The 22087-nt window shown below is 47.0% G+C and overlaps 1 protein-coding gene across 1 annotated transcript; it reads right to left on the reverse strand.

Moving 5' to 3' along the window:
- Positions 1-1508: 1508 nt before the first annotated feature.
- Positions 1509-20697, reverse strand: LOC131668344 (uncharacterized). The gene is made up of 3 exons (XM_058942429.1): positions 19352-20697; positions 8300-8460; positions 1509-8039 (listed from the first exon to the last, which is right to left on the reverse strand). Exons 1-3 carry the CDS (start codon positions 19926-19928, stop codon positions 7980-7982), a joined length of 798 nt encoding a protein of 265 aa, XP_058798412.1. The 5' UTR covers positions 19929-20697; the 3' UTR covers positions 1509-7979.
- Between the last annotated feature and the right edge of the window lie 1390 nt (positions 20698-22087).

A 22087-nucleotide genomic window follows, 5' to 3' on the forward strand; every position in this document is an offset into this window, starting at 1 on the left:
GAAATCGGCTGGACAAACAGAGCGAGAAAGCTATTTCCGAGGAAAGGTTATATGTATTTAGTTGAAAAAGTTCCGAGGGGAGAGAGAAAGCAGCAGTGAGCGCGTGGCTTCGTCTTTATGAAGAGGAATAAAAACAAGCTGACAGAGAGCATATTGTCTGACCAAATACGAGCATCACTACTGTATTCTCATTGTCTGCGTTGGTTTGGCTTTGTGCTCTCCGAGCACTTCAGTGACGTGTGCTACAGTCCGCCAACCTGAGCAACACAACGCGCAACTGCATATGCGATAGCACGCGTACAGCAAAGCAACGGTGAATAATATAAATGACTCCCTTATCGGTTACCAGTTTATCGCCGGCTGAGGCTATGCTGTCGGCGATCGATGAATTAAGCCTAGCTGGTAAACGCGAAACCTAGACTACTCTGCAACGGTACAACCGATTCTTTGTGCTATTGCAGCTACATATTGTACTCATTGTCAACTGCGATTCCAACGGCTGCTTTATCTTTGCATGCTCGATTGCTGGTCCATCTGCGCGAATGCTCTAGTTGCTGTTGGGTCAACTAAACGTACAGGGAAGAGAAAGGGTAGAAGAAGATGCTTGATGATGTGCGAATGGTGCGAACATTTGGTATGAATAATAAATAACGAAAAGCGTGTGGTTCGCAGAGAGAGAGATAGAGAGAGAGAGTTAAGCATATTAAATAAATAAGGTAGAGAAGTGTTGGGCGTTGAGACGAACGTAGAGGTCGAACAAGAGAGGGGGGGGGGGGGGCTATAGCGTGTGCACTTGGTCTGTAAGTGGACTACACGCGCCTTGGCCAGGCCGCAAGCCCATCACGCCTGCACGGGCCACATCGTTCTATAGACCGTCATTGCTTAGCTTTTCTCCCTCTTTCTATCGATTGCGGCTTAACACCGACGGAGCTGCGCCGCCTGCGTTGCGCCGCCGGGTAAATAAAAGCCTCCATTTCTAGCAGCTCTACTCTTTTTATCTCCATCGTGTTGTTATGCAGCCAGAGGTGTTATTTTCTTTCCTGCACCCCTCGCTTTCGCTCTGCTTGTTAACCGTTCAATTGCTTTATTAGATCAAACAGCGCGTAGACTGCACTTCGACAAGTTGTGCCCACTATGTGCGATTATTCACTTTTCTACTAAAGCTGCCCCAAGCAAACTTATGCGCTTCAATCTTTCGTCAACTTCAATCCTATTTTTATACCAGTCTCTCTGCCGACAACCTACATCCAACGATAATTAGACTTCAATGTTTACATCTCTATTTTCACATTCCACTGTTAATACGAGAAAGGTGAGGCATCTTGACATGATGACATTACGCTCGGAATAAAAAATCCAAAAAGCTGTTGTTGAAACAGATAACAGCCGGTTTGGATTGAAACGTATTATCAATCTAATTACAAAAGCTTCAAGTGAGTTGTCATCAATAATTGAAAAGGCTCCATTCTTCATTTTTTATTGAATACTGGTATTTTAATAAAGCAGTGAACCAATTTGAGAATTGCATTTATTAGGCTTACATGGAGATCTTCAATTATCTGTAGATGTTGACACGCTATAGTTTCAAATAAAAATTACGCAAGATGTAGAGTAGCTTCAGTGATTGTCGCAGATGAATTCATTATTGACCAATTAGAAACACTTCTGTCTTAATTCCTATTAGGCTCTTGTTGTTACAACTTCACTTTAAATCATCGAAAATTTTATAACTGAAAGTAATGAATTGAGTACAAATGAATTAGCATGACATTATTTATTTCCTGTTCATACCTAAATTCATACGTGTTTCATAATCTCTTTCGTAGTTTTGTATACATAACTTTTTCACAGTATTGGGTTGTCAAGACTTTGGATACTCCATGGTATTTTAACAATAATAGCTATTATTATTATTTTATTATTATTAGATCACAATAACGGTAATAATCCATCATAATGAATGAAAATTACAGTAATAATATTAAGTAATGACGATTATGACGATTGTCGATGTACTATATGATCAAAGAAATACAGATGAAAAAACAGTTTCAGTCGTTGAAAGTATCTTTGTCGATTATATAAGATTTAACAAAGAATGATATCGCTTAGATATCACATTTTGTAATTAAGTTATATAGACTTTATAAGATTACAACATGAAAAAAAACTATAAACATTTTAGCTTATCGTTATACAGTTGTAATAAGTACAATAATGGTTTTCAAAATAACAAAAGACGCATTAAAAGTAACATACATACGCTCGATAACGTAACATTTTTGGTAAAAAAAGTCTATCAAGTACAATAAACGAAAGAAAGAAAAACTAGTGTTATTGGTTGTCTTTTCTTGCTCAAGTAATCCTCAAAGCAATTAAAAATGTCAGCCTCCTGCGATTCGTTTTATATCTTTTATACATAACGTCGCTTCGCGTTTGCGCTTTTCAGAATTATTCACTAACAACCTTGAATTACACTCCCACCTTACGTATATCATAATATTATACGATTGTACATTACGTGATACGCAAAAATTATAAGTAGGTCGCTCGTTTGTTGGATCGTCAGAGCTGGAAATAATTCACACATGTTAATTACATTGTGTTTTTCCGGATAGTACTGTCGTTAGAACTTATTAGAACTCAAGTTTATCATCACTTTTTCATAAGGATGTTTCAATAGATTCAACGAAAAAGACAAGTTTTTAAGCTAAAACAAGAAACATAAGTTTGATGGAACTTTCATGGCTACAAGTAGTCTTGACTTTAAGGGTAATTATTGCAAATAATTTATTCATCAGTGCATCCGAAAAGTGTGGAAGAAAATGAATGTAAAATCTGAAAATAGAGAGATAAGTTGATATCAGACTTTCCAGCTTTGTATAATCGCTTTTCATTAAATCAATTCAATTAAAATAAAGCAAACACTAGATCATTTTTTTTGTTTTGTCATATTATCGATCGAATTTGATGACGAATATAAAAAGAACAATACATCAGTGTTCTGCAAAGTTTAGTCAACAAGAAATCATGGACAGAACACTTACAAGGCCAAATGTACGTCGGCTAGATGTAAGAGGTAGATGGAAACTTGACGAGTTTGTATCTTAATTGACTTAAATTTATGTAGAAGTCCATAAATTCGCTTCCAACCATTTAATAATAATTATAATAAATACAATAATAATGATTTTCATGTAATTAATAGTAATCATTGTAATAGTAATAAGTATATTTATATATATACACATATCTACTATCCTTCCGTACTTAAACTGTACAATAAGTCTCAAAATACACATTCCTCAAGAATATTCATTAATTTTTCGTTAACTTTGTTCTTGGTTTCGCCACTGTTTTTTTTCTCTCTCTATATGCTTCCATACAGTTATAACGAATCGGTCAAGAATATAATTGTTTATTTATAGAATCATCGAACTTTGGTTGCAACATGAAAAGATTTCCCACTGGAAAGTTATTTCTCGCGGTCTAAGACAACGCATCGTTTGGTATTTAAAATGTAGCTTGCTGGCAAATTCAGAACTACGAGAATAATCAAAACAAATGAGCTGTACCAAACTTGAAATTGAAATTTTCCTCAATAACAATTAACATTTGCAACTGAACGTTATTCAGCACGTGTTAGGCGCGCTTGCAATATTTCGCATACAGAACAGCTCGAAAATTATTCATATTAATGTGGAACTCAGTTCTTCTTAAAAACGTTCCCTCGGATTTTTGTGAAAAATCGATTATAAGTGCATAAATGGTAATATGATAGTCTGCAAGGCGGCGAAAATGGAGAAATTCGAACTTTTTTTATTCTTATGTCGGTAAATTTTCAAAATGCTCATTTTAAAAAATAAAAATAGTCGTAAATTAGAGATAAAAGGAATCCCATCGATTTGTTGAACAATTACTCGATTCTACCATTCCATAGGTCATAGTAATTGTCAATTATTATCAAAATCGTAATGAATTTCCTTGATCTCCGCATCACAAAAGCTAAAGATATACAGTTTTAAATAATGTGTATATTTGAACTTGTCGCGAGATAAGATGAAACGAAATTTAATGTCGTTCAATCCAGTTTTTCATGAAGTACACTTAACATTAGTAAAAATACTTTTTATGCATGTATATTTTTTGTTCAATAGTTTTTTTATATTTAATAATTTTTTTATACTGTTATCTCGCGAAAATTTGATTCTATTTCTTTTCGACTACTCTCTCTCTCTCTCTCGACAGTTTTTATGCACTTTAATTTTCTATGCATATATATCTGATCTACGCGCACGTCATCCGCGCGCGATATAAATAAATTTATTTCCTCCGTGGCTCTGTAAATGTTAATGTTTTCTTCTATTTTATATATTTATTTATTCTCGATAACGCAAGTAACTTCTGCATCATACTTATAATTTTTCCGTCAGTTTTCCTGTCTCTCGTTTAAAATTATTTGTTCACTTCTCGAGCGTGTTCTCTGCGGTGCGATGAGCATCAATGTAGTACGTACATATTTCGTATCTATGCTTGTGTTACTTATTAATGTGTGCATGTGTGCGTTCGTGTATTACAATGGTTTATATAATTTAATATTGGAAATACTTCCATCGCGTACATTTCAACACTTTAACGATTGTTTAATGCCTTCAGCTATGTCATATTTTTTGCATCTCACACTTATTATTCATCATTCGCCGAACCGCAAACCTCTGCTTATAACTGTATTACTTGCGCAACATCTACATATTCTCTGGCATTGCCTACTTTCTTTAATTGCCATCATTTTATTACATTCAATAGCGAGAATTTTTATATTCACTATGGCTGCCAGTTACTCTGCAAATTGGTAACAAATTTCACACCCACGTTCTTTCCCATCGTATTCCCGCCAATGCTTTTTTTTTTCTCGCTATAGCTTGTATAATTTATTATTACTAGTCTTGTTCATCGCAACGCTTCAGCACACATTAGATATTTATTTTTATGTTTTTTTTCTTCATTTTATTTTTAATATGCAGGCTTTGAGAAAACATAAGTGCGTTAATACAGTGATCGAACAGGACATTTCATTGACTTTCGAGCGAAGCTCAACAGCTTCAATTACTTGTTCGCGTATCACTTTTTATCTTTCGTCATTGTAAACAGTTTCCCACGTACTTGATAAATAAGTCGAAACTGCGAAGCTTAAACTCAATTTAGAAGAACATTTTCATTTGCTTTAGTTTGACGGTATCATTGGTCCGATAAAAGTAAGATAAACGAATTGCCATTTATTAAAGAAAGCGTCATTCTTTTATAATCAATTTTTACTTTCTATTGTTTCACAAATGCATTCAAACAGGCAATAAAGTATATTAAATAATCTGACGCAGTGTCTACGACGCGGAAATTTGTTGGGAATGCAGACATTTTTCTCGCGGTGGATTTTACTTCGTTTCAAATTATTTTCAACCTATACGTATGACGCTTTGTAACACGATTTCAGATGAGGAAATCTTTTTTTATTTTTTATTTTTTGCGAAAACACCAAACAACACATTATCGCTTAATGTAATTTAATTTATTAAAATATACTTTATGTGTATCGGTGAAACGTTTACGTGTATGTAAGTTTTGTTGGCTTGGCTTCAATCGTTACACAGAAAATGCGCGTGTGAAAATTATTTTGCCGACCAAACTCGTTAATCTTTACTTCTTTCATTAAGAATGAGTCTGAAATATTATTACTTTAGACAACTATAATCATGATCGAAATATTTTATTTGTACGAAAAATAAAATTTTTAAGATTTCTTTACTATTTTTTTTCTTTTTCATTTGTCTACAGAAATATTTCAATATATACTTATTTGTTATTTTGCTACGATCGACGCGCGCGTAGTTTATTTGATAATCAATTTCTTTTTAGTATTGAAAATAATTTTTCTAACATTTGTTAAATCTTTCGATATAGTTTTCTTTTTAATAATTATTGTTCTAAAAATACATTTTATAATTTGCTTACCAACCAAATGAAGTTCTGTTTAAAAAAAGGACTAGTGTGACTGTATAAAAATCAAAAGCAATAACATTAGAGTGTTGGTGCGTCAGAAGCGACTATGCAGTAACACAACGATTGTTATGTATTTAACCGTATACTCAATCGTTATTTGATTTTCGCATGTTTCTAGAGAAGCAATGAACAAACGAATGGATAAATGTAAAATATAAATTATTTTGCATGTAGGCCCCAAAATCGGTTAATGAAGTAATGCACTGTAGAGATATACTATGAAAAAGGCTTCGTCAAAATTTTATTAAAGACGCCCAGGTGCTTCGATCGAGTCTACGATAGATCTTTCGTTATTTGTTTCCAGCACTGTAAATTCACGTGATCGGTGTATCTTGAGTCTGCGCGGCTTAGATCTGTCTACTAGTTTTTGTTTGTCTCGCGACTACTCGTGACAGTACGTTAGGCGACGCTGCTGAAGTTGAAATAAAGGTTAACGATTGTATTCTCGAGAGGGTCATTCTCGCTCTATCGAATTTGTAGAATGTGTATATATACGAATGTTTGCATACGTTTGCATACTCACATCGTTTTCATATGTTCGTCTAGTGATTATTGATAGGTTCAATGAAAACATCTTGATATCGAACGTTTGACTTCAAGTGTATAGGTATGGTCGTCTGATGCGCTTGCCTTTAGTGTTTTTCGTGTTGGTATAGCTAGTGTCGTCAAAGTCTCGTCCCAAATCTACGCGGACGCATTTATTTACACGTATGCCCACGCGCTTGCCTTCTTCTGTTTTCGCTCTGCGTTGACTTTTCGTCTCTGTGTGTGCCGTTTTGCGCGTTTTTCTCGTTCCTTTCTCCCTTTCCTGTTTGTCTATGCACGCGCCGACGCGGCCACAGCACAGAAGCACGACGTCAATAGCGCAGGTGAATCGATAAGTGGCAAAGTAAGTGTTTTGATGGCCAAGCGAACAGTCGGAGGGTTGTTTTCCCTTTTCCATCCGACAAATTTGTGTCTCCGATCGCATCGATCGCATCGCAGCTCGATCGAGTAATTGGCACAGAGCGACTGCGAAACAGCCGAATCAGAGGCGGACGCGAAGGCCAAGCTGCAGGTGCCGAGCGAGACGGAGAAGAAGATTGGGACAAGCGGCGGGATTTGCAGACGTCGTTCGTATGCGGGGCTGTTTGTGTGTGAATGATTAATGACGCGCGTTGCAAAGCTTTGCGGAAAGTAAGAAAGCGAAGAGGGGGAGAGCGAGTGAAAGATGGGAAGCAGTAGGCCGAGGGTGCCCGAGAGGCGAGTGGGTACATTAGCCGGACGAGGCAGACTTGGGATGCGAGTGACTGGACGCTCGGCCTCGATGCGCCGCGTAACGTCGTCCTCGACCGTTTCGCCTGGAGCGCCGTTAACGTGCTTGTCCAGCGCTCGAGGCTCCAAGGAGCTCGCGGCGAGCCTGTTGCTCATCGTTGCGCAGCCGCGGCAAGACGAGCATCGGCGCTCGCTCGATGTCGCGCCTCTTACACGTACGCAGAGTAGAAAAGTGGTTATCAATCGATCAACGGCGCGGCCCGTCGCTCGTCACCCGCGAGAAAGCCATTCCGACGGGAAAGGGCCAAGGGCTGACGAGCAGGGAGGGGCTGCGCGTCGCGGACGCAGTGCGCGGGAATCGAGAGGCTCGAAGAGAGCAGAGGGAGCGAGGGAGGGAGAGAGAGAGAGAGAGATAGAGAGAGGGAGAAAGAGAGAGAGAGAGAGAGAGAGAGAGAGAGAGCGAGAGAGCGAGAGAGCGAGCGAGCGAGCCGAGCTTGTTCCGTTCGTTTGGTCACGTATGGTCACGCGCAAAGCTACATCCCGGGCTCGTCGGCGCTGCCGCTGTTGCTGATGTGGCGCTTGTCCGTGTACAAGTGGGTGGTCGGGGCTGGATGCGTGCCGACGTCGCCGCCGCCACCGCCGCATGCAGCAGAATGCCGGGGAATTGATTAGCGGCCCCTCGCCCAGCGCAGCAGGGCGTCCGCCAGTATGTCGATGTGCGCTTTTGTCTGCAACAGACCAACCAAACAGGCGAGCCGCGCTTAACTCGTTGAGCACATCGCAGTCGCGGACAAATTGGCGAGCCTCCTCAGACCAGACACCTACGTGCTCCGGCGCTTTCTTTTCCCTCTGGTGCAATCGACAGCTCGATTGGCAGCGCTTACGTGTCGGAGTGCCGACTGCGCGGTCTTTCTGCCGCGTACGCGTCTCGTCCGAGGCTCGATCCGAGCCGATAGGTCTCATTGGCAAATGAAATTGCAGTACTCACGGTTCTGTAGAACATGCACGCCTGCATGTCTTCGTCTTCGCCCATCGGGCAATCCAGGTAGCCGTCGCAAAGTACGTGATCGTCGATGCAGTGGTATCTGCCCATGCGGTCCGCTGTTGGACACGCGAACCTCTCCATGCCGTCCTCCGACATCGGGCATTCTGCAATGCGAAAATGCGAGGCGCACCGATTAGCTCCGCGCAAGAGTGGACGGGCCGCGTGGATTCACGCCAACCTGTAGCATGCACCGTTTGCGAGTCGCGTAATTGCGCCGAAACTTTGCTCGCGTCCCCCGAGTGCGCGTGCGTGGCCCCGGCGTACCCCCTCGCGCCAATTCCGGGCATACTTAAATAGCGGCTGCGAGCGAAAAAAAAGCGCGCGCTCCATTCGGCTCGACGATCAAAGCTAGCTCTATCGCCGACTCCATCGATATCTAACCCCCCCCTTTCCAGTGTACCAGTCTGCGTACGCCTCTGGGCATTGCCAGGAGCATAAAATGTTCGCGCACGAAAGTTCCTCGGCGGGGGCTTATTTACGCGCTCGCCTCTGCAAACGCGACTCTTTCTACAGGTCTGCTGTTTCTGCGTGTCGCGAGACGCCGAATGGCCCGATAACTTTCTCCCGGGCCAAAAATATACCGCTTGTCCCGTGCAGCGCCGCTGCTTTATGCTCGAACAACATGCCGTCGAAGCTGTCACGCAAACTTGCTGGAATGTCTTGACTATGACCGATAATAGTTGGCGAGTACCGGCTCGAGCGCTTCGCGCCAGTACATCCGTCGCGGTTTCTTCAACCGCTCGACTGCCAGTCAATCTAATCTCTACATATTTGAATAACTTTGTTTAATTTTCATGCAAACTTGTACACAATCACGGAAGTGACAGCGGCGAGATAGTTTAGTTGAGTCGGTTGATGATATTGACGGTCGAAGAACGAGTCTGGTCGCGACAAACGGCTGGGTTTGCTGTTTGTTCAGAGTAGTGAACGGAGAGCTGCTGGCTAAAGAGAGCGAGAGCGAGAGAGAGAGAGAGAGAGGTCTGACCACAGTCAGAGTGGCCGATTGAAAATCGATAAGCGACACCATTGGTAGAAGAGCCAAGAGGGAAGAAAAATTAGAAACTGCGATCGAAACGGCACCGACAGCACGACGGCTGCTCGAGAGAGACGATGACGGCGCGTGCCTTGCGGCTGATCAATCATATTTGCTTCGTTCGCTTGCTCTTCATCCAATTCCGAATAATTCATTTCTGCATGCTTCTTGTCTGTGTTCAGCAGCTTGACGTTCGCTTGCATGCCTCGGTCAATATCGCTCAACGTCAACTATCAACTACTTGCCTGCGCTTCGATACCTTGCTTCCATTATAAAGTTATGATAATACCACAAAAGTTGTTGCAGCAGCCTGCAATAGTCCAACGTCTAGGCACGAGGCAACTTTCCAAATGACCGATATTAACTCTCGCTCGCACCAAATTTCAGGCTTACGAACAAATAATCATGTGTCCGCTGCATAATAGCTCTCTTACCCTCGTCTGCTCTGCTCGTGCGATTGCTCTCTATTCGCATTGCCTCTATTCGCATTGCCTAGCTAACTTTTCACCTTTTACGGTGCGTGTTTTCATTTGATTTTCCATACTGATGCTGCCATTAATTCGCTAAAATCTCCTAATTTTAAGCAACGGCATAGTCAAACAATGTAATTGATTAAGACTTGAAGCAACACGAGGATATAGTACAGCGTCTCCGAGGGAAGATTACAAGTCGGTATCAGTGTTGGGAGGGAAGATTTATTGGTCGGAAGAAGGTGTATGCCCATGGAATAATTCCAGACGAAGGGACTACGTATACACGATAAGCGGTTTAACTGCGTCCGCGCAGACCGCGCAGACTTGACACCTTTGCACGGCTGGTGTAAAGCTTTTATCGCTTATATAAGTGCATATGCGCGCACTATTCTTTTCCTCTTTCCACGCGTTCGTTTTGTCTCGAGCGTTCGTTGATCCCTCCCCCTCCCTCCCCCCTCTCTCTCACTCTCTCTGGTGCGCGCTCGCGCCTCTTGTTCTTTTTCAACATGTCATGCGCCGTCAAACTCGTTTTACATCTCATCATTTCCCTCGCAAGAGGAGCATTACTCAGTAGAGGATGTTGAAACGAGCGCGCTGATTAGATTTGCCGTTCTCTTTCCTTTTGTAGTTTTGTAGCGTTTCCCCTCGGTGTCGCGTTGAGATCCTTGAGCGTGGGTGGCTTTGCTGAAAGCCTCGTGCCTCCTGCACTTTCAGTTAATACCCCGAGGATTTCTTTGTTGGCTGATGAAATTTGCGAGGCCAAAGAGCAGACACATGTATTCTCCTTGAGCTCTCGAGTGTCTTTAACGGTGTGAAGGCACTGCGGAAAATTAGTCGAGAGCGTGGGTGCGCGCTCATCTGATCTGCTGCGCTTGTTCTTGCAGGTAAAATTCATCGAATCGGCCGAATCGGTCGCCAGAGAATATTCGAATGGACGTTCGACGCGAACAAGGGTAACGTTTGCAACGCTAACTCGACTGATCGCGCCTGCTTCAAGCAGCCACCCGAGACGTGGCTGACCCACCCAACGGGTTGGGTAGTCGCATTTTCCAAGTCGATTGTTTCCGAGGCAAAGGTCACGGCAACGAACTGGTCGAAAAAACGAGCTGCTGGAGCGGAGCGATGAATGAAGAGTTGGAATTGCGGGCCGAGGAGGGAGTACGCGCAGCCCACTCATCGACCCGCGTCCCGCAGTTTCAGAGCGCGCACCTCTGCGTAGGTGTCGCGCGCTCGGCTATATATGGAGCACAAGCTGTAGCGCTAACCTAGCCGTAGCTCGGCTCACTCGGCGAACCCTGACTAACTAGCCAGCCGTCAGCTGCGCCCCCCCCCCTCCTGCAACGCATTGCGCCATCCAACTCCTTCGCCATAACTGCTTTTTCTTCTCCTCTCGATCAGCATATCTTCCATTATATTCACTTTATTTCAACTCTCGAGCTCTCTTCGGTTTATCAAGCTCAGTGCAATCCGAAAAGTAACTCCCTGCCACTCTCTCGCTCCAAGCTTTTCTTATACTCGCAAAAAACTGTGACGCAAATAAATTATAAATCTTTTAAAAGTCCGCTGAACAAAGTTACTTGCAAAATCGCAGCTGCTCTCTATTTCCCAGACGCGCGATACCTTTTGATTAACAACTCAATCTACTTTCAAGCAGTCGGATGATTGGCTAGAAACTTCAGAAAACTAATACGCTTTTGCAGAATATAGTAGTTATATTCAAAACTATTCGCTGTTCAATCGTTCATCTGATGAAATCTGACGGTTTCAAATGGCAATTGTCTATAGCGGATAATAACGATTGAACTTGTTGAATTGCATAAAAGTTACTGATTGAATAAGTTATCCATTAACTTCTCCTTGTCAAACAATAAGCTTTACTGGTGCATGCTTGAACAATTTCATATTTTTGACTAGAATAAAATGTTCAGCGACGTATGCTCCTGATGATATTTGCTGGAGCCTTAATTGGTGCACGTAAAGAGTCATTTTTTCATTATATATCAAAGCACGTCGGCTGTTTATGAAATTCAAATAGAAAGATCTTGTATCGTGTAGAAGCTATAAATAAGTAATGTAGACAGACCGTTGCTGTATACTTTCTGAGAGAACGCATCAAAACGACCTTCTGCTAGTGTGTATGTTCATGCACGGACAAGTGCACAGTTGACCTTCCCTCTGCATGAGAGATCGCCTCAAGCGTTTTTCCATAAGTAGGCATTTTTATTTAGTTTGTTATGACAACTTTATTTATCCTTTCAATCAACTATTAATATCGTTTACGGCATTCTAAACTTTATGCTGTCAAATTGTGGCATTCGATGAAAAGTTCATACACGTTTTAGAACAGATTTACACGACAAACGTTCTAACAATATTTGATTACGTTCCCGATATATAGTGGAATTGGAGCATGCGAGCCTTTTCACGGTATAACGTAGTAGCCGTAGTAGAACAATAAAGTATGGATAGAGGATAGCGTTCCAAACTTTGGCTAACAACTTTTGCGGAGTTATTAGAAGTAGTCGGAACATTTTTCAATAGAAAAGTATACTCCTTCTTGCCTTCTTGAAAAATAAAAAAAAATTCGAGCAATCCTACTGTTGAAAAAGTTAAGTAGAAATTCTTGATAAAAGTTACAAAGTTGCCATTGATAGTAAATATTCGATATCGGCTTTGCGTAAAAGCATATAAGTATGACCGAGCCGATCGTCTTTTCAGCGTTTTACACACACACACACATGGCACTCAAAAAATGATAAATTTCCGTTGAAAGTCATTTGTTATGGCAAAGCACGTTTGGAAGAAGTAAGTCATGATGATTGGCCGTGAAGAGGCACAGAGCTGGTCTGTGCAACGAAACCTATTTGAAAGTACGATAATTGGAGACAACGCGTGCGAACAAGGACGCTAATATCGGGGCGCGCAGGCAAGCCGCGAAGAGGCGGAAGTGATCGGCGATGTCTGCGAGCAGGGTTGGATGACAGGAAGACAGGAACACAGCGCGTTCTGTAGCCCGTGTCAACGACATATCGTCGAGACGAAAATTGCGCTGGCTTAGACGTCGGGGCTGCGCTCGTGCTCGACTTGGGCGCGCAGTACATCGACTCACGGCCTCGTTGAAAATAAAAAGTTGCTCGCCCTCTTGCGCGGCTAGAAATTGAGAGGGTAAAGTGGGTCGTACGTCTGGAAAGATCCGGGTCGGTGCACAAGAGAGAGAGAGAGAGAGAGAGAGAGAGAGAGAGAGAGAGAGAGAGGCAGGATTCGAGCGCTCGCCTACCCGAGTTATTACCAGCTCTCGATCTCGCTCAGGCTGCCTGCGTGAGAGCGCGGAGCTTCCTCGGGTAAATCGTCCAGCTGTCAGCCGCAGCGCCAATCGATCGACTCTCCGCTATCCATCTCGGTAATGACGAAGCGCAGCTGTTTAGTACTTAATTGAAGAAAAAGACAGCAAGTTAAAGCAGAGATAAAGTTTACTTGCGCGAGTTCGCCGGGACGTAGACAAGTCGAACAAGGAAAGAAAAGTACGAGACAGAGAAAAGTGGTGAAGCTCGACAATGTAGCTGCTATATTACAGCGGAAAGTTTGGACTGCGCTCTCGCGCGTTGCTGCCAATCGTGCGATATCCAATTTTCCACGGGAATTTCATCGGAACTTATTCCGAATAAAGCGTCGGTTTTCACGCGAGTGTGCGTTCGCTGCTCGATTGAAAATCAAGCGCAAACCTAAACTTTTAACTTGTTTATTCTTGGTCGGAGAGCTCTTGCTTCGCGTCCCCTTCGAGAAATCAATGACCTAGCTGAGAGACTACGACTAATTGTCTAGACCTTCGCCAGAATGTGGCCTGCTCTATCGAACGTTTCATTGGACAAAATGGGCACAAACTGTCCACCTATGAAGCGACTGATATTTTTATCAACCACCCTTCGTCTCTGCATCTTCGTTCGACTTACGAAGGCGCACTGTCAATAAGTAATGGATACACCTCGATCAGTAAAAACATGCCTTCGAAAAATATCCGTTAACAGCTTCAACGGAGTGAAATAAAGGAATAAACAAGCAAACAAGCAAATGAACAAACGAATAAGAGTTGTTCGCGGCTCGGGCGAACTGGTCGCTTGGTTTAGCTTTGACAATTCAGAAATTGTCGGCAGTGATGTCGACGGTCGCTTCGAGTCGTGTAGTGGACTCGCACGCACAATGCCTATGCGTGACAAGGCGATAACGCGACACGTTCCGTATTTAGCTTGGACAAGCCGCTCAGCCGCTCGATAATGTATCGCAGAGTGTAAAGGGTCTGGCTTCTCTATTTCAGTGGCGACTTGCCAGAAACGCCACTGATATCTAGCAAGGATAGCAATCGACGTCGTTTATAGCACGGACGGGAAAACAGTCATCGTTAAAGACGCCTCGAAGCGTCAATTTTTCGTTCTAAAGACGAATAAAACTGCATTGCATTGTAAGGAATGGTTGGCACTCGTCTGGCTATAACAAGCGCCGCGGAACAAATAGAGCCAATTTGTTTCTATAAAAAGAACGTCGATGCTAGCGTTGAGACTGAAAATCGAGCGAACCGCCGGACAAGAGAGAGGGTGAGATTATTAATTGAAGAGCTGGTCGCGCTCGCGGAAAGTGGACGACATTCCAGATCGTCGGAGACGGGCTTGAATAATGGAGATGCGCGATGGAGAGCGCGAGTCATGCGGATTGGGATTCCGATTCTGCGGCTCGCTGCCAGCCTCGATGTGATTAGCGTTTAGCGTGCGCCGGCTACGACTGACGCACCACCACGCCGCAGCAACAAGTTTGTATCGATTGGCGCTTCTGCGTGTGCTCGTGGCCCGCCTCGATCCAGATCTTTCTTTCTTTCGAGAGGCTGCTCGTCGGCTGGCTTGGATCGGTGCGATCTTAGCCGCGCGACCAACTTGCACTTGGCGCTGTAATGCCAGTCGTAAATCGGCCGGCCTATCTTGCAGCCGATCGCGCGATCGACGAGTGGCCCTGCGCTGAAAATAGCTTTGCGACGGACCGCTACGCAACCATTTGCCACTCGGAATAGCCCCCCTTATCTCAGCGCTTTGCACACGATCCTTACTCGCACCTTTCCTCGTCACGTAACTTTTCATCGACCGTTGCGACTGCACGCCGACTGCCTTTTAGTTGCACGGCACGTGGCAGTAGTCGATGTCAACGTCGGAGCAGACCTAGCGATCGTCTCTCGTCAATTCGTCTTTCCCCTCGTCTTTCGTGTTTACAAGTATTTCGTTTCCATCGCGAGATGATTTAAGCGCCGTTTACACGACGTTCGCCCTCGGGAACTCGATTCATTTTGCGTTATGTAAATGCTAAGCGTCCTTGGATATCTTTTGATTTGTTCGTCATCTGCGTGGGCTCGAAAGGCGACGCGTGGTCGATAGAAAAAGCCAGATGTACATTTGCATCGCGAAACCCGAGGAAAGCCACTGTTCGACAAGCGAGTCGAACCGTTGCCGAGGGTCGGAAGACGATAAAAGGCAAGCGTATCGGGAACGGGGACGAGGATAATGCGCAGGGCGCAGGCATCCGAGAATAAAACCAATCGAAAGTTATTCCACGCACGAAAGGGCGGGCAGGTGTTGCTGATGATAACGTAGGAGCAAGTATTGATCTCGAGTAGAAGGCGAACGAACCTCAGTTCTCTCAGTTGTCGCGAACGCTCATTGATATTTATTCTGGCTGCGGCAATAACAATGACTTACAATTTGAAAGGTACTCTAGCTCGTGAAAAGTTTGGATCCGCGGAGAAAAGTTGTACGATCCAGGGATCCAGGGGGAGGCAGCCGAGAGGATGCGCGAGGTGATAATCGCAGAATGCATCGGACAGCGAGGAGCAGCAAATTGCACAAAGACGAGAATAATGCCGGGATAATGGATTCAGACTCGATGATTTGTCGGAAAAGACTCGATGAGCGTAGCTATAAGGGAAAGCAATTGCAGTTGGCGTTGACGTTGCGCGTTCAAACACACCATCGAACGCTAGATCCGCATAGACGAAAGCGGGCTATAGCTGCGTGATAGAGGAGATCGAGCTGCTGCTTTGCCGCATGCTCATATTCCTATTATGTTCCTAGGTATAGGCGGCTCATATACTATTCCGATGCGCTTAATTACATGCATTTCATAAATTCGAATGATTATGCAGCGCGGAGGGTGGACGATGCATGCGCGATCGCTCATAAATTATTACCCGACTGCCGCCAGTATACGTGTTGCTGCTCGCAGCTCGCTGCATTAATTATCAAGCTATTCTCCGATCGACAATTTCGAGTCTGCAGCTCGCGATATTTTATATTTTCTCGTGGCGCCTCTGTATTCCGAAGAGTTGTGCGACGCCAAATTCGAGCCCGTCTGCATACGAGTTGCCTCGGCACAGACCCAGCGCCAGAACATTGTCGCGAGCCCTGGCACGCGAATCGTTTGATGCCCGTCGAATTCGCCCACAAATAAGTAATGCGTAAGCCACGCCGCGATAGGTGCGAATTCGCTACCAACGACAGCTGAAAGCCTTGTGTGCTATAGATGCAGAGGCTAGAAAAGAAGCGGAAATAAGCACATAAATAAGCTATCGACAGATCGAAGAAATATTGAGCTATCGAGTCGATAAGGCTAAAAATTAGCCTGCGGTTCACCGGGGAAAACGGACCGAAAGCCGATGTTGCCCGACGGCGCTGCGATAATTATGCAACGAATAATCCACCTGGACAGGGAAAAAGGGAAAAATATTGGTGTAGTAGCGGCCTCTTGCTATTTGCGTACACCAGTAGAGCTTGTTTATGAAACGCACCGAAGCGCTTTGCACAGGCTCGAGGCTGGCCCTAGCCACCAGCTACGCTCACAGCGAGCCCAAACCGTTGGTCGACTTGCTCGCTTTGACGCCGCGTTCGCCAAAAGTAATCCACGGAGCAAGCCATGGAGGCTCCGGTCGTTACACAACCAGTTTCCCGAGCGCTGCGTCATCATATATACGTTAATCGACCGGAAGGTATTAATGGCATAAAGATTAAGCCAACTGAAAGGCTCTTTTGAGCGCGCGTACACGAGTAACCGCGGCTCGCTGCACAAAAGGCCCGCCGAGTACAATTGAACAAAACGCGTCGCGCAGAAGGTGGCTCGGGTCATTTACCCCCGGGAAGATGAATAATTGCAACGCCACGTTAGGATATAGCAGTGAAGCCGTTCGCGTACATATACTACTCGGACGGTCAACCCTTGCGTCCGCGAGCGCGCCGTGTGTGACTCGCGAGGCGACGAGCGCTTAACGAGTACTTTGTTGTTTTCGATTGATCGATCGGTCGATCGCTCGGCGTCGAGCAGTGCCGCCAGGCAAATGTAGCGCTTGATAAAGTAATCAAGCAGTGCCGCACACTGCGGCTTCGGAGAGTAAGTAGTCCGGACGAGCGGACAAACCGGCTTGCGGTCTCGGGCACATCAGTGCCGCGGTTCGAGTCGGCTCGAGTGTCGCGTGGAATACGGGCCAGGTGGCTGCGCCGGGCCGCTTTGTCTCGTCGCGAGATATGGGGGTCGCGGCGCGACGTCGCGCGTGGGCGCGCTGCCTTTGTCGTCATAGTCTTGCGCGACTGCGGTTAGCGCGTCAACGACGAGCTCGGCTAGTTTTAGTTGGCCACATAGCCTGTCTTTGTCTCGTCTCGGGCGCTGCGAGTGGGCGTTTTACATTCTGACGTCGCGGCGCGCGAGCTGACTGTGCCGGTTCTCGCGCGCCGCTCGTAGTCTCGGCGCCTCGCATTGTCGTCATAACGCGCAGCTTATTTACCTACTGGCAGCTCGCTATTTGTTTTGCCGTCTTTGTCTTGGGACCTTGCACGGCCTTGCCGTCCTTTCCACGACCCACTTGTCGCGCTGCTCGCTCGCCCCTGTAATCGGCTGCCAATTAGCGAAGCGCCGCGGCAGGTCTGTCGCGAATGCGCCGGACGCGACCGACAAAGCGGTTTTCGCGCGGCTGCTTCCTCTTGTCTTTCAATTAGTCGCAGGCCCCATTGTGCCGAGGAGCACAATCGCCGGCCATCTCGCCGAGCGATAGCCGGCTCGGGCTTGCAATGGTCACAAGTGCACGCTGCCACGTAAGCGATCGGCGGCTCGACTCGCTCGCGGTCTCCGGTCAAACGTGTAATCGACCGAACGTTGCCGATGGTACGCGCGAGTGGAGCATCGATCGGGGAGCCCGAGGTATTTTCAGGACTGGCAGCTGCGGGCGGAATGCCGCCCAAAGTCCAAACAATGGGAATGCGCATCGCGCATCCGGGCGAGAACGCGCGTATAACTGTGCAGCTATAAGCGCGCGAGACACACAGCCACTCGATTATCAGTTCTGGGTCAAGTAGAGTGCGAGGAGTCGGCCAGAACTGCGGCTAGATGATCGCGCGCGCGCACGAGCCGCCAAGCGATGTGATCGATAAGAGATACATTAACAAATGATTCGCTCGTTAGGGAGGCCGGAGCTTCTTGGCCGCGCTCGCCCGCAGGCAGACTGCCGGGGAGTCGGCGAAAGGCTCGAGCGCGTGTCCGCGTTGTTTGGCGGCTACCGGTGGCACTCGGTTGGGCTGGGCGCGGTTGCCTGCGTCATTGCCCCCTCGGACAGGCTGCGCGGACCAGCTATAGTTGTTCGCTCGAATGTAATGACGTCAGTGGCGCGCGAGCGCTCTCTCTCTCTCTCTCTCACTCTCTCTCGCTTGGCCGCTCGTCGTTCTCTCGTCGTTCTCTCGTCGTTCTCTCGTCGTTCGCTCGCGCCTCCACCCACCTCCAGCTGCGTGCAACCCAGTGGGTCCCGCTGCCACCGTGATTTCCAGTCGAGAGCGAGACTCGCTGCGCGCCACTCGGCCTCCACGCGTTATCGATTCAGAATAAACCGCTACATCAATTTTCGGAGGTCCCGCGCGCGCGTGCCGCGCTGATGAATCTTTTATTTACGCAGGGACGCGTCAAGGTCAGCATTTTTTCCTTTTCAGGGCCGACATTGCCGCCCGCCCGCCCGTACAACGCCCTCTCGTACATTCGTTACTCTCTCTTCCCTTCGTCCATTCAATTGTACGCCCCTTCGCCCCTTCGCCGCTGCTCCCCTCCAGCTGGCGCCTCGCTTGCCGCTTTTACGTGCATTCTAGCGGACCTCACCGCACATTGATTCGCCGAAAGAAGAAGAGTGCTAGCGGGCAGAATTATAAATGACCGATGCCAGGACCCTGCGTGATTGACCAGCCTAAAGCTACTTCCGTGTCACACGCCAAGTACGCACGAGCAATGCCTTCGAATACACGCTCGGAGCTGGAGTGTTCGAGCTATGTTTAGCGACAGCTGCGAACGAGATTTGGCCGACTCGAAGCACGAGAACACCGTCGCGGCCAGAGACGGCTCTCAGCAAAAATATATCAGCCGATCGACCGATCTAAGCCTCGCCCGTCGGAGATGGAGCGAGAACGGAAAGCACGCGTGTGTACTCACCGATGAGAGGCACGTCGTAGCTGCGGTCGTTCCTCGAGTTGAACATGAAGCTGGACGCGGCCATGCTACTGCCAGCCTGGGCGAGGGCCTGCGCAGCCTCCTGCGGCTCCTGCTGGGGCATCTGCTGCCTTCTGGACGCGCTGATGCGGCGCTTGCTCGAGAGCGGCTTGTCCGAGAGGCCCCTGCGCTTGGCAACGACCTGCTGCTGGACTCTGCTGCGCCTCGACGGCCTCGCCGGCTCCTCTGCCAGCTGCGACTGAGCTCTGCTCGTTTGCTGCTGCTGATGCGCGACGTCGCCCAGCACGCTCGTCAGCACGTCGTCTAGCAGGATGAGTCGGTCGTGGCCGAGCACCGGCCCCGCGCGCTTCTCGTACATGAGCCAGTCGTGCACCGCCTCCCTCATTTGCTGCTGCTGCTGCTGCTGCTGCTGCTGCTGCTGTTGCTGTTGGTGGTGGTACTGCTGCTGACGGTGCTGCTGGCGACTAGGCTCGAGGGCAGCCGACTGTCGGTTCCCAAGGGCCAGTGCCAAGCTCAGTCCGATGTAGCTCAGCAGCCAGAGCACGCGATTCGAGCACATGGTCCGGGCCTGAGAGCCTCGCCGCCGCCGCACGGCGACCGCCTTGGCTGACTTGCTCCTCGGCCGCCCTCGGCTTCGCCTTCTGTTCTTCTTGCTCGCTATATAGAGTCGATGTTGGACTTGTCGATTTTTGTCGATTGTCGCTGCTGCTGCTGCTGCTATTGCTGCTTGCGCGCTCTGGTCACGGGTGCTGTCGTCGCCGAACAAGGAGGAAGAGGGCGAGCGAGGTCCTCCGGGTCTTTGGCCCAGTCTGCTTGCTGCTCCCCGAAGGCTCTCTCAGTCGAGCGACAGATTGGTAGCTCGAGAGACCGAGAGCGGGAGAGAGAGAGAGGCAGCGAGAGAGAGAGAAAGAGAGAGAGAGAGAGACAGAGAGCGACAGAGAGAGAGAGAGAGAGAGAGAGAGAGAGCGATCGCCGCGTGTCACGTCGCGAGCAAATCCGACTGGCAGATGCTGCGGCTTGGAGCCTGCTCCTCGGCGAGTCCCGATAGTCGCTGGCTCGCGGCAACTAGCATACGTCGACTCGTTGGTCGTTGACGTTGCTGCTGGTGCTCCCGCTAGCGAGGCGGAAGTGGTCGCTTGTCCCTGACTTGTGTTGCTCTGCTGCACTCGCGCTCGCGCCTGCGTTCGCTATCATGATGCAGACGCAGTCGCCGCCGCGGACTGCAGCCCTTGGTCTTTTCGCGGCTGCTGCCGCTTCGGCCGCTTCAGCCGCGTAGTCGCTCAACGATCGTAGCTCGTCGTCGTTCCGATGGTGCCGCTGCCGCTGTCCTGAAAGTCAGACGGATTTACGCGTCGATTAATAATCAACCGAGCTCGTGGGGCAAGTTGCTTTGTCACTAATGATTCGCATCGAATCCATGTTCAACTTGCTCTCGATATGTACAACTTGCGGGCTTGCCTATAAATGTTTATGTACACCCACGCCTAACATGCCCATCGTCCGATCGCCGCCCTTTTGGTGCATGGTGCAAGGTGCATCGGCCACAGGCCCTCGTTCTCACAGTGCTGTCGTTCACAGTGCAGATCATCCTCTCACGTATACCCTTTCGCTCGGCCAAGTGCTCTTTTGGTGCTTAACTTTGCTGATTATTTTTGGTGCTTATTTTTGGTGCTTATTTTTGGTGCTTAGTTTTGGTGCTTTGTGGTGCAGTACAAGAGAACGAGGAAAAGAGAGGATGGTGCCGACTCGTCTTTCCTCATCCCACTCCCTCTTTTCCTCTCTCTCTTCTTCCGTTCCACTCGCGCTCGTCAGACACTCCACGGCTATGTACAGCGCTCCCACTCGCGCTCGCACTACTCGCAAGACTCGCCGATTCAACCATTGCCGTCTCTTTTAACCGAACGCAGACACCTACTTACACGTCATGTCGGAAAATTGATAACTCCCATTCTGGCCTTTGCCCGTTTATATATACACTGTCAAATTGCTTTTGCTTTTTCTTTGCGATTGATTTCCTTCGGTAAATATCACGCCAATTGCTTGGCTTCAACCATATCAAATTTACATGTACAAACTCTTACAATCCAGCTAAGATCGCTTTTCGCATACATACACACATGTACGCAAATATCAAGAAACATTCCTTAAAACTAGTCGTAAGTCTATAATATGAATTATAACAAAAACCACAACGATACAACAGACGTGACAATGAAAATACACGACAAACGATAATAATAGTTGAGGCAGTGGCAGAGAGATAGAGGCGCAAGTATAAGTGGAAAAGAACAGTGCGTAATAATGATTTTAAGGTGTGATATTCATACAAACACACACACGCACACACACACACACGTTCAAGGTGTAAAGTACAAGCTAGCTAATAATGATAAACCATGCATCGAGCGAGGTCGACAGTTTGCCGACTCCGATCGAGTTGAATCGGACTCGGGGACAATTGGATTAGGATGGATGCTTGTCTCGACTTGATGCCTAGACTATACGTAGTTGCTACGATTTAAGATTGCGACTGGCCGGCGGAGACCTAGCTGGGACGCGCGAGGTGTGTTGTGGGACGAGCAGATGCCGCGTACGCGTAAGTAGCAAAGTTTCTAGGTGGGTGCTGCGCGCACGCGAGAGAGAGAGAGAGAGAGAGTGTGTGTGTGTGTGTGTGTGTGCGTGTTCGCGCACAGCGGAGGCGCGGAAGGACGCGCAGCG

The sequence above is a fragment of the Phymastichus coffea genome, unplaced genomic scaffold (assembly GCF_024137745.1).
Source record: "Phymastichus coffea isolate CEN01 unplaced genomic scaffold, Cenicafe_Pcof_1.1 PCOF00076, whole genome shotgun sequence".
Classification (NCBI taxonomy): Eukaryota; Metazoa; Arthropoda; class Insecta; order Hymenoptera; family Eulophidae; genus Phymastichus; species Phymastichus coffea.